At 38.2% G+C, this 13,752-nt stretch overlaps 1 protein-coding gene across 1 annotated transcript in view; it reads right to left on the bottom strand.

Moving 5' to 3' along the window:
* dnah12 (dynein, axonemal, heavy chain 12) overlaps positions 1-13,752 on the bottom strand; it is a 260,737-nt gene that overhangs the window by 142,889 nt on the left and 104,096 nt on the right. The window contains exons 25-31 of the mRNA XM_060835852.1: positions 12,682-12,834; positions 10,888-11,127; positions 9,472-9,717; positions 7,386-7,505; positions 7,043-7,152; positions 1,193-1,376; positions 212-352 (exon numbers count right to left, since the gene is read on the bottom strand). Coding sequence (XP_060691835.1) covers positions 212-352; positions 1,193-1,376; positions 7,043-7,152; positions 7,386-7,505; positions 9,472-9,717; positions 10,888-11,127; positions 12,682-12,834 — 1,194 coding nt within the window. The remainder of the gene's footprint in view (positions 1-211; positions 353-1,192; positions 1,377-7,042; positions 7,153-7,385; positions 7,506-9,471; positions 9,718-10,887; positions 11,128-12,681; positions 12,835-13,752) is intronic.

Below are 13,752 nucleotides of genomic sequence, written 5' to 3' on the forward strand. Positions count from 1 at the left end.
AATTATATAGCTATAAAGTGTCTTAGGATCTATTTCTACTTCAACATTCTACATCAATGCAAAGTAATTGTTCATACTGTTGAAATGGAAATATTCTGTGGATATCAGATTTAATTTGGATCTATCAGCTTTTAGTTAAAACATTCAAATCATAAAAATATTTAATACATGGAAGATCTGAATGTGTGTTTTTGATGCAAAACTGATTTACCTTCTTGTTATCATCCAGAACCGTGTTCATGCTTTCAATCCATAGGGTATCAATAGGTCCATCAAATATCACCCATTTACGATCTGGAGTGTCTGCAGAAGCAAATTCTCGGAAAGTATTTGCAACAATGCCATCAGTCCACTGTAGGTGTTGGAAAAGTAAAATCCAATGAAGATCAGTCATAAACATAAATCTGTTAGTTTGCTAACTTACAGGCAAAACTATTCTAGTTACAAATATTAATTAATTTGGATTCTATTTTCATTCATCTCAACATTTGACTCATTTCACTATTTTCAATGTTGCTGACTTAGTTAAGTGAAGGCCAAGTATCTTTTCCCAGACAGCAAAATGTCTTTGTGATCACCTTGAGAATTTCTAGGATGTTAGGTCATAGTAAGAAGCTTCTAAACATGTAATACTCCCTTCTTATTACCTAATGTCACATAACTTTTGGAAACAAAATCTTGGAATTCACAAAATATGTTGATCTTGTTTAGATAGACTTGACCTAAATCTGATGAATGCCCACTTGATAAGATTTTGAATAAATAAGGTATTAAAATTATGCTTTCAAAAATACAGTCCCCTCATAGGAAATTTACATGTCAGGTCCTAGTGACGCCCCTGAACATGTTAACCTATGCATGCTCCCAAAAACAAAATAAATTGCTGACTCCTCGTTTGTTTGTTTTGCAAATTACAGAACTCAATCCCAATAAAACAATCAACTAGATGAACAGATTTTAATTCCTGACCTGCTGACTGATGTAGGAAACTCTGAAATAAGAAATACTTCTAATATTTCGTGAGCATCCAGTAATGGGAAAAAAAATTGAAAAAGAAAAGTCAAAATCATTACAAAAGCATTTAAGACAGTTAGCCATTATTTTAAAATGTATTTTTTGTTCTTGTTTTCCAAAACTGGGTGCAGGTAAGGTGCCTTACATAAATTGTCAGTTTCCAAAATCCTCCACCTACCTCATGTGAAACTAAGTCAAATTGTCCAAATAGCTGGCCCATGGTAATTGATTTTGGGTTTACAGTACGATAAATAACCTTTTCCTCCTCATTCAAACCACGTTCATTCATAAGTGTCAGAGTCTCTGCCAACACATGCAAAATCTTGGTCTTTCCAGCAAAAGGCTCTCCAACAAGCATGAATCTGTTCAATGAAAATAACAGAAATAAGCTGACAGTTTGCTTTGCAATATATTATACATATTCCCAATTTTCTTGTTTTTTGGGGATCTTGTTTTCAATTTCAGCTTTTATATAGTCAAGTTATCAAATTAACTGATCCCCATCTTGTTATTTATTTTAACAAGAAACCTTTCATAACATGTTTAATCATTGTCTATGAATTTAAAGATTTAGGGCAATAATTTTACAAAAATAATTCAATTGTTTGTCACCAGAACCATGGTCCATATTCCAGCGAGCACAATGTGGGAGAGGTGGGGGGTGGGGGAAGTAAACTAATCCACAAATGATTGCAAGACTAACCAAACAATTTAATTGGTTGGATACCAAAAAGGCAGCTCCTCTTAAAGGGTTGAAGCTTACTTGTTTTAAAAGGCAAGATGCACAACTGCGAATAACAACACCTAACCAGGGGTGGAAGATGGCCATCATTGGAATGGACGTGACTAAGGCCAGATATGTGGTGTGATTTAAATCAAGGAAGATGATGATGGTTTGTTCCTACTTAAATTGATACTTGCCCACATCCACAATTTCCTCTGATATACAAGCTATGAGTTGTATAGACCTGGATCTCTTGCTGGATCTCTTTTCTCTCACCCTTGTGTGTTTGTCTTTTCAGATAACAAAAACTGCAATGTGGCCTAGCAGTAGCATGACAGCATGAAGTCCAAGAGCAGCAGGAAACTGATGGTGATAAAATTCAGTTGCGTGATCTTTCATTTGCAGGCACCAGCCCAAATATTGGCATGGCATATTCTTCAGTGCACACAATTAAGATGGATTCTGTAAGTAGTTTATTTTGAGACATGTGACCTGCATTGACATAGGAGGTGGGATCACATGGGTGCCAGCAGCCTGGAGGGCAAGGTTTCACATAAGTTTTACGACAGAATGTAGAGATTGTAACGGGTTCAGTCAGATGGACCTCATCAAATATGAGTAATTGATTGGATCAGATTAACTGACCCAATCAGGAAGCCCTGGCTGACAGATATGAACAGGAGTATCAGAAGTTCTGTTTAGTCTGACGGCTGACTCTGAGAAGCTAGATCAGTGTCAATGGCTTTCCGCATGTAAATAAAGGGTGACTTGGTGACAGGATACTGACCTCTTTGGACTAATTTTAGTGGCTCCAAGAGAAAAGCATGCTTCTGATGCAATTCACTGGCAACAGCTGTCATTGAGTTGGTGCAAGCATTTCTGGCTTCACGCTGTTATTTGGGAAACTTCACTCATTTAATCCTGCTGTTGAAAACTGGGCCCAATATTTTCTGGGCAAATGACATTGGGTCAGATGAAAAGCAATGAGGAATTCCCCTGACAGCTTGTGGACCTGCAGCTTTTTTGGTTATTAGGAGCCTAAAATTCTTGAGTCACCAGATGCTAAAACCTTTCGAGAGTTTATGAATTTAATTAAGGAATACTACAACCCAGGCCTCCTCTCTTTCTGAGATGCTATTGGTTTTACTTGGCAATTCGAGAATCCATATTGGGATTGTTGACTAGGTAAGATAACTGTTAGATGCACATATCTTTGGTTTAACCCTTAATGAGGTGCTGAAAGACAGTTTGGTAAGTGGGACTAATGATGTAACCACGCCAAAGTGCCTACAGGCTGAAGCCCAACTGGACTTCAAACAGGCACTATAACTGGTTTTCTCATTAGAAAATACAGCATTCTCATTTTTGGACCATTGGAATCTCTTTTGGGGTAGAGGTGACCTGTACAAGAAGGACAGATTGCACCTAAATTGGAAGGGGACTAACATACTGGCAGGGAAATTTGCTAGAATTGCTTGGGAGGATTTAAATTAGTAAGGTGGGGGGGACCCAGGGAGATAGTGAGGAAAGAGATCGACCTGAGACGGGTACAGCTGAGAACAGAAGTGAGTCAAACCGTCAGGGCAGGCAGGGACAAGGTAGGACTAATAAATTAAACTGCATTTATTTCAATGCAAGGGGCCTAACAAGGAAGGCAGATGAACTCAGGGCATGGTTAGGAACATGGGACTGGGATATCATAGCAATTACGGAAACATGGCTCAGGGATGGGCAGGACTGGCAGCTTAATGTTCCAGGATACAAATGCTTTAGGAAGGATAGAAAAGGAGGCAAGAGAGGAGGGGGAATGGCATTTTTGATAAGGGATAGCATTACAGCTGTGCTGAGGGAGGATATTCCCGGAAATACATCCAGGGAAGTTATTTGGGTGGAACTGAGCAATAAGAAAGGGATGATCATCTTATTGGGATTGTATTATAAACCCTCCAGTAGTCAGAGGGAAATTGAGAAACAAACTTGCAAGGAGATCTCAGCTATCTGTAAGAATAATAGGGCAGTTATGGTAGGGGATTTGAACTTTCTGAACATAGACTGGGACTGCCATAGTGTGAAAGGTTTAGATGGAGAGGAATTTCTTAAGTGTGTACAAGACAATTTTCTGATTCAGTATGTGGATGTACCTACTAGAGAAGGTGCAAAACATGACCTGCTCTTGGGAAATAAGGTTGGGCAGGTGACTGAGGTGTCAGTGGGGGAGCACTTTGGGGCCAGCGACCATAATTCTATTCGTTTTAAAATAGTGATGGAAAAGGATAGACTAGATCTAAAAGTTGAAGTTCTAAATTGGAGAAAGGCCAATTTTGACAGTATTAGGCAAGAACTTTCGAAAGCTGATTGGAGGCAGATGCCCGCAGGTCAAGAGACAGCTGGAAGATGGGAAGCCTTCAGAAATGAAATAACAAGAATCCAGAGAAAGTATATTCCTGTCAGGGTGAAAGGAAAGGCTGGGAGGTATAGTGAATACTGGATGACTAAAGAAATTGAGGGTTTGGTTAAGAAAAAGAAGGAAGCATATGTCAGATATAGACAGGATAGATCGAGTGAATCCTGAGAAGAGTATAAAGAAAGTAGGAGTATGCTTAAGAGGGAAATCAGGAGGGCAAAAAGGGGACATGATATAGCTTTGGCATATAGAATTAAGGAGAATCCAAAGGGTTTTTACAAATATGTTAAGGACAAAAGGGTAACTAGGGAGAAAACAGGCCCCCTCAAAGATCAGCAAGGTGGCTACTGTGTGGAGCCACAGAAAATGAGGGAGATACTAAATGAATATTTTGCATCAGTATTTACTGTGGAAAAGGATATGGAAGATATAGACAGTTGGGAAATAGATGGTGACATCTTGCAAAATGTCCAGATTACAGAGAAGGAAGTGTTGGATGTCTTGAAACCGTTAAAAGTGGATAAATCCCCAGGACCTGATCAGGTGTACCCGAGAATTCTGTGGGAAGCTAGAGAAGTGATTGCTGGGCCTCGTGCTGAGATATTTGTATCGTCGATAGTCACAGGTGAAGTGCCGGAAGACTGGAGGTTGGCAAACGTGGTGCCACTTTTAAGAAGGGCGGTAAAGACAAGCCAGGGGACCATAGACCAGTGAGCCTGACGTCAGTGGTGGGCAAGTTGTTGCAGGGAATCCTGAGGGACAGGATGTACATGTATTTGGAAAGGCAAGGACTGATTTGGGATAGTCAACATGGCTTTGTGCGTGGGAAATCATGTCTCACAAACTTGATTGAGTTTTTTGAAGAAGCAACAAAGAAGATTGATGAGGGAAGAGCAGTAGATGTGATCTATATGGACTTGAGTAAAGTGTTTGATAAGGTTCCCCACGGGAGACTGATTAGCAAGGTTAGATCTCATGGAATAAAGGGAGAATCAGCCATTTGGATACAGAATTGGCTCAAAGGTAGAAGACAGAGGGTGATGATGGAGTGTTGTTTTTCAGACTGGAGGCCTGTGACCAGTGGAGTGCCACAAGGATCGGTGCTGGGCCCTCTACTTTTTGTCATTTACATAAATGATTTGGATGCGAGCATAAGAGGTACAGTTAGTAAGTTTGCAGATGACACCAAAATTGGAGGTGTAGTGGACAGCGAAGAGGGTTATCTCAGATTACAACAGGATCTGGACCAGATGGGCCAATGGGCTGAGAAGTGGCAGATGGAGTTTAATTCAGATAAGTGTGAGGTGCTGCATTTTGGGTAAGCAAATCTTAGCAGGACTTATACGCTTAATGGTAAGGTCCTAGGGAGTGTTGCTGAACAAAGAGACCTTGGGGTGCAGGTTCTTGAAGGTGGAGTTGCAGGTAGATAGGATAGTGAAGAAGGCGTTTGGTATGCTTTCCTTTATTGGTCAGAGTATTGAGCATAGGAGTTGGGAGGTCATATTGCAGCTGTACAGGACATTGATTAGACACTGTTGGAATATTGCATGCAATTCTGGTCTCCTTCTTATTGGAAAGATGTTGTGAAACTTGAAATGGCTCAGGAAAGATTTACAAGGATGTTGCCAGGGTTGGAGGATCTGAGCTACAAGGAGAGACTGAACAGGCTGGGGCTGTTTTCCCTGGACTGTTGGAGGCTGAGGGGTTATTAGATTAGACTTACAATGTGGAAACAGGCCCTTCGGCCCAACAAGTCCACACCGACCCGCCGAAGCGAAACCCACCCATACCCCTACATTTACCCCTTACCTAACACTACGGGCAATTTAGCATGGCCAATTCGCCTGACCCGCACATCTTTGGACTGTGGGAGGAAACCGGAGCACCCGGAGGAAACCCACGCAGACACGGGGAGAACGTGCAAACTCCACACAGTCAGTCACCTGAGTCGGGAATTGAACCCAGGTCTCAGGTGCTGTGAGGCAGCAGTGCTAACCACTGTGCCACCGTGCCGCCCACAGGTGGCCTTATAGAGGTTTACAAAGTTATGAGGGGCATGGATAGGATAAATATACAAAGTCTTTTCCCTGGGATCAGGGAGTCCAGAATTAGAGGGCATAGGTTTAGGGTGAGAGGGGAAAGATATAAAAGACACCTAAGGGGCAACTTTTTCACACAGAGGGTGGTACGTGTATGGAATGAGCTGCCAGAGGATGTGGTGGAGGCTGGTACAATTGCAACATTTAAGAGGCATTTGGATGGATATATGAATAGGAAGGGTTTGGAGGGATATGGGCCAGGTGCTGGCAGGTAGGACTAGATTGGGTTGAGATATCTGGTCTGCATGGATGGGTTGGACTGAAGGATCTGTTTCCATGCTGTACATCTCTATGACTCTAAATGGACCATATAAGGTGCAGTGTTTATGATGGAAGTGGACCCCGCCCATCCAACTGAGTTTGCGGAACACCACTTGAATGAAGGCCATTACATAGTCTCACTCAGAACATATCCTGAACACAGGGACTCTGGGTCAGCCCATAGTAAAACCCCAAAAGATAGCTAATCCTCGACTAAACGGTTAACATTTTCTTCAGGATCTGGGCAGGCGAGCCCAGATTATACTTGCTGGAAAATGTGCAAACTCCACACAGTCAGTCAGTCGCCTGACTAATCTTTTTGAACTATTCAGTTTTCATTTCCTCTTCAGTGATCACCAAATTAGAAGTTGTTCGCCATGAAAAGTACAGTATAAATGCAAATTGTAATTGTGTTACATATAACATAACAAATGATTGTTAATTTTGCACTTCAAGAGTTACCATGAATATCAAAATGTGCCCAGAAATTATTTAAATTATTTTACATAAAGCTGAAACACTCTTTTTATTCTCACTCACCCATGTCTCACAATCATCATTTCATAGGTTTGGATCATTTTATCCAGGAAAGGCTTCACTGGCTGGACACTCTGTCTATTGCAGCATTCAATAGTACACTCAAGAAAAAGCTACATTGTGTAAAAAAAAACAAAAGTTAATCTACCTATAAAAGGTAAAGAATGTGAGGACAGAAAAGATAGTAAAGGAGCGGAAGTAACTTTTCAAAAATATAGAGACAGTAGGAAGGATCACAAGTAAAAGGAAACAATATTCTAAAGGATTTTCTCATGGCTTCTTAGAACAATAAATTTAATATTCCATTTTTTGATTGAAATTGCATGATGTTTGATAAAATTCCTACCCGATAGTCAGCTTCAGGAAGCTGAACACCTGGAAATAGATCACTTGTTATACCATTAAACAATGGAATATCATGTGACAGGAACTTGGGCTCATTCACATCCTTAATTGATCGCAGCAACTAAAGACAAAATGGAAATATGTTGTTTTCAAGTTATTTAAACAAATAGACTAAGAAATAAAGCAATTTGTTATCTCAATCTGAATGAAAAACAAGAATAAGTCTCCTCACCTGATGAAATACAAGAAGTAAAGCAGTTTAAGTACAGGCTTTCAAAGCTATGTAGATCCTTACATCAAGCAGATAGAAACTATTTTCACTAGCTGAGATATCTAGAACTAGGGGAACCAAGCCTAAGGCAAGAACTTGATCTTTCAGGGGTTAACTAAGGAAAGAATCTCTAAGATCTCACTGAATAATGCAACATGTATTTCCATACTTCCGTGAAAAATCATTTTTAACTGTATTTTTACATTGCAGTACAATGATTTTACTGATAACTACTCTTATGCAGCTTGAATGGCTGATCTCAAAGAACACCTATAGTGGTAGGCTTAAAAATAATATCTTCAAACCAGATCATTAAGGATTAATGGGACATGACAATGAGCAATTGAAAAAGTGGAAAACCATGTGGAAAACAGGCTTAATACAAAGACAGGGCTCATGCCTAAAACATCGATTCTCCTGCTCCTTGGATGCTGCCTGACCTGCAGCGCTTTTCCAGCAACACATTTTCAGCCTTAATACAAAAACAACCTGTTTGACTGGGAGGTGACCAAGTGACACTAAACTGTCTGTCAGAACTGTCTTGTTGGTCCCTCACACAAAGCCACCTGGAGGTGTTTTTCTGCATAATGGAATGTCTCAAAAAAGTGCTAAAAGTACCATGAAATGGTGATCCAGCACATAATCTTACGTTCAGAATCATACTAATATCAGGGACTTTGCCTGATTCAAGGGACTTCATGTCAGGCTGGTATATAAGGCAGTGAGACTTATTGCCAAATTAATACATTTGTTACTTGCTGTTGGACTTCATCTTGGATTGGGATCATGAATGGTGCCAGGAACTCTGAATTCTCCAGCCCAGCTATCACAAAGCAAGGTCCCAGAAGGGCATGAGACTCATTTTCAAATTACATTTACTACTTTGTATATTTACTGTTATATATATTCTGCTGCTTTACATATGTTCATCACTAGGTAATATATACATATGTTTACTATGTATATGTATACTGCTAATAAACATGTTAATTTGGATTATTTAACATGTAGAAAGTTTTTTTGTTAGATCACACCAAATCCACTATCGAATCCTAATACCAAAACAGAAAAACATCTCCATGAAGTTAAAGGTAGTAGTTTATCTTTTTTTCAGTGCCATGTCATTACTTCCGTCATTCATTGAAGGTTGGCAGAGGCAATGTTTCTCTCCTGTTTGTTAGTCTGAAAACAAAATGCGTGAAAGATTTGGATCTTAGATTTGATACAATGATCCTCTAACATCGATTGATGAGGCAAATTTACTTTTTAAAGTATATTGAGAATATTGTTGATTACTTATAATACTGTGGATTGCCTTAATTGCAGTGGTAAAATTAGTCTGACTATTGTGAGCAGAGTTTTCAGAACAGGTTTTTGGATGTGGACTGGTCTGAAGTCTCCACAGTGAGATAGAAGCTCTTAATATAACGGTTTATTTTCTCAGATTTGTAGTTGTGGATCATCAATGAGACAGAAGGACCTCAGGAAATGCATAATTTTAACAATGTTAAGCTGACACAGATTGGCAGAAGTATGCACTCTACTGACTGTCCCCTAAAATTCTTCATTATGAGCCATATCTGCTCCATAGCTGTCAAGTGTGGTTCTCATTGGATTTTGATAGTGATTTGAAATAAATCTTATCAATGCATCCAATAAAATGTAAAATCCTATTTAACCTTGTATTTCTGTTTTTCTCTTCAGGTGTAACTTGGTTTGGTAGTGGGCTTCCAGCATGTTTCATGATTTGATTTCAAGTTGTCAACCTCTACACCATTTTATCCCTTATCTTAAATGTCTGCTTTTCACAACTTACCAGAACATCTTCATTCTCTGTGGGGAACTTCAGCTTCAAGTTGCCAGCTGCTACTAAAACAGCTTTTACTGCACGCATGCCATAATCGTAGTGAAACTGTGATGAAAGCTGTTCCGAACATAACCTATACGTCATCACTATTTTCACAGACAATGGCTTGGCATTGAGAAAGCCATATGAGTACAGAGAAATTTCAGCTATCAATGCATAGTTAGGAACCATCATAGCTACTGTCCGAAATAGAACCTGAAAGAAATATTGACACTTCAGGTTTGGCTATCATTTGTTACTATTTAATCTTCCTCTACCTTTGCAAGCAATATATTCATAAACACTCCTAAGGTAAACACATTTCCATTTCCCTCCAAACCTATTTTTCTTAGACAGTTTTGAAAAAGATATCACCATACCTAAAGAAATAATTGCAAGTTAGTTGCAAACAATAGTAAACAGCATAGGACATTAAACTTTCTGATAAAATATACTGGAATTTTTAGGATTTCTGGGGAAATACCACTAGCTTGAAAAAAGTTTTAGTTTGGGCAGTTCTGCAGACATTTTGGCTATAGCTGGATACGTAAAGCAGTTGTTCCTAAGAAAGTGAGAAGATTGTTGAGACGTTAAAAGTTTAGAAAGGGAGATGATTGTTTAGACCTTGGTGTAAGAAGATTAGCAAAATTTTGAGACCAGAACTGTTTGTTTAAAACCATAAGGGGGTTATTTATAACTGAGAAAATTTATACTCAGTCATATGATGAATCAAGAAGCTATCAGATTCTCATAGTAGGAAACTGAAGCCATAACTAAGTCAAACTCGATGTGGGATAGCGAAGGGACTTCTCGCTGATAATTGAGTAACGTAATGGGATGCTATTGGGATTCATAGGATTGTATTTTTACTGTGTGCTTTGGAATCTTTAAATGTTTGTTTCATGAAAATTGTTTGGTTTATTTTATTTTACCTTCATTTCTTTTGAGTAATAAACTTTTGTTTCATTACTAAACCTAAATCTGCAGCATTGCATGTTTGTGTTTCAGTGGATGACCACCTCATTAAAATCAATAAAACAATATCGAGCAAAATTTCAGTTTGGGATTTGACTTGCCCAATAATAACTTCAGCCAAGATTATAATGGCAGCTATCTTGACACAATTCAAACTAAGCTAATTTTCTAACCCCAGGACCCCTTTCTTACTCCAATCATCCTATATACAATAACTGGGTCGCTGGAGGTTTAGTCTATTCCTTACATATTTGAATCATGACCCCTTTCAAAAACTCATTCTCACTAACCAAATTATGCTACAAGCAGATCCATAGTTGAGCTAGAATGTTCAATTAAATTGTAACCACAAATAATAAATGAACCAGCAATGAACCCGCAAGTACAGCATCCAAAGAAAATAATGAATACCTTAAGATTGTCAGGTAATTCAGAGCGTCCTGCATATCCTGGATTCATTGTAATAGCAACAAAACAGTTTGGATTCAGTCGTAGCTCAGTTCCTTCAAACAAAAAGACCTCAAGATTGTTTTGGATTGCTCTTTGGATGCAAAGGATTTGCTGAGCTACTACAGATAACACTTCTAGCTCAATGCGATTAAATTCATCGAAACATGCCCAGGCACCTGAAGAGGCCAATCCTTTAAAAAACTGAAGATGACAAAACAAGCTTGTCAAAGTTCTTCAACTTTTCAGTAGTTCTGACAAAACGATATAAATATGATAGAAAATAGAAGTATGTTAAGTAATTGGTTAAGTTAAATGAAAAGGAAACAATCATCTGTTTATGTGTTAGGTCCAGTTAAGTTTCTGGTCAATCGTAACCCAAGGATGTTGATAATGGGAGTTTCAGTAATAGTAACACCATTGAATGTCAAGGGGCAGTGGTTAGATTGTCTCTTATTGATGATAGTCATTGCTTGCCATTTGTGTGGTGCGAATATTACTTGCCATTTGTCAGCCCAAGTCTGGATATTGTCCAGATCTTGTTGCATTTGAACATGGACTGCTTTAGTATTTGTGGAGTTGCAAATGGTGCTGAATATTGTGCAAATGTCCCTACTTCGGACCTTGTGATGGAGGGAAGGTCATTGATGAAGCAGCTGAAGATGGTTGGGCCTAGAACTCTACCCCGAGGAACTTCTGCAGAGATAGTTTTGCACTGAGATGGCTGACCTTCAAATAATCACAATCATCTTCCTATGTGCCAGATATGAGTTTGCTGCCTGATCCCCACTGATTCCAGTTTTGTTAGCCCTCCTTGTTGCCTCATTCAGTCAAATGCAACTTTGATGTCAAGAGCTGTCACTCTCGTCCCACCTCAGGTATTCAGCTCTTTTTGGAAAAATTTTGAACCAAGGCTGTAATAAAATCAGGAACTGACAGCTGACATTGTTGCACTCTTACTCTGGTCAGAAAGATAAGGTAAAAACCACAGTTCAGAGGTTTGAGCATGATCAACTCAGATAATCTAATTCAGAACTAATACAGTACTGGACTGTTAGGCATGCCATTTTTTTAGATGAAAATAGTAAACCAATGTTCTGCAAGGTTTGTGAAAACATTTGAGATCTCATAACTCTGTTAAAAGAAGAACTATTAGCTTAATGTGCTGGTCAATATTCTCTTAACCAAAATCAAGACAAATAAAGTACTGTAATTGGCATTTCACCTCTTCACAAACATGTGCATAAAACACTGCCAATAAGTGGCAATATTTAATTTCATACCAACAGGTATTACACTTGAAGTAATGTACATAAAATGCTTTGACAAAGGGTCAGTTAGACTTGAAAATTGAAATTTTCTCTCCTTACAGATGCTGCCAGACCTGCTGAGATTTTCTAGCATTTTCTCTGTTGGTTTCAGATTCCAGCATCTGCAGTAATTTGCTTTTTTACATAAAATGCTTTATAGACTCTTGTGGTATAGCGGTAATGTCCCTAGATATGGAACCAAGAGACATGGGATCAAGTTCCACCTTGTTCCAGATATGTGCAGTTACATCCCTGAACAGGTTAATTAGGAAATATTTATAAGAAATGCTTTAGAATATTTCTAAGTTAAATAAAGCAAATCTTTATTTCACTGTCAAGTGGAGCTTTGACAACAGTTTGTACTTCCTAATCATATTTCCATAATCTAAACTTTTAATTTCGATGAGCTTCAATAATATCATAAATACGTTTCTAGATGTTTGATTACCTTTCCCATAGCAATATAGTCCAGTCCATCAGAACAGTTGAAGACAACACATTGTACAGCAACTGCTTTTGCCAAGTCTTTAACTGATTCTGTTTTTCCTGTCCCTGCAGGGCCTTCAGGAGCTCCACCCAAGTTCAGAAAAAAGGCTCCAATCTGTCAAGAAGAAATTAATCGTCACAACATCACAAAACATGTCTTGAATCCATAATATGTAACCTTCTTGCTGCACATGCCTTACAAAGAACCTTTATTTTGTGTCAGAAATTAGTTGATAATCTGTAATGGTCACATTCATCCATTACCTTCAAACTAAATTATAAAAGTGCTTAAATTATAATCAATAATGTGAAGAATTTTTAATTATCAATGTCAAGAAAATACATTGAAGTAACGGATAAATTAAAATCGTCAACAAATGAAAGTCAAATAACATGTGAGCCACTGCTGGGTTAATCATAACAAGTAACTTATTTTTGGATCCCGCAGCAATATTTATTTTGTTTACAGATTATGCTGGTTACTGTTTTCCTTTGCTTTATCATACTGAATAAACAGATACACATAGAAAGCTTTGAATGAATTATAAACATATCATTTAAAATTAATTTTGAAACTCTGTTTTTAAAATTATTTTAACGACTATTATGATTTCTGGTGTTGCAGGAGAAGTTATAGGTGAGCCCATTGGTTATGCAATTTATCAAATGAAGGTTCAGACTCTATAACATTAAATTGAATGGGACAATATTTCAGAGGAAAGTGCATTGAGAAAGATAAAAGATAAACTGTGAGAGAACCCAGTGCAGAAAAATTAGATAAATGTAGAAGAGGGAGGGATTTGTAAAACAGAGTGCATCAGCCACTGTTAGAATACATTGATACATAATTTCACGTGGAAGCACAAAAGCATGGAAACACAAAATAGATACATATCAATAAAAGCGATTCAATTCATTATTTGGTTTATGATAAGGTGATTAAAGAAACTCCTTGCTGCTTTTTTTTGTAATTATTCTTATTAAATATTTTGGGGAATTTGACAGCTGCTAATAATGTTGTTATTGCTTGTAG

This window comes from Hemiscyllium ocellatum, chromosome 14 (genome assembly GCF_020745735.1).
Source record: "Hemiscyllium ocellatum isolate sHemOce1 chromosome 14, sHemOce1.pat.X.cur, whole genome shotgun sequence".
Taxonomy (NCBI): Eukaryota; Metazoa; Chordata; class Chondrichthyes; order Orectolobiformes; family Hemiscylliidae; genus Hemiscyllium; species Hemiscyllium ocellatum.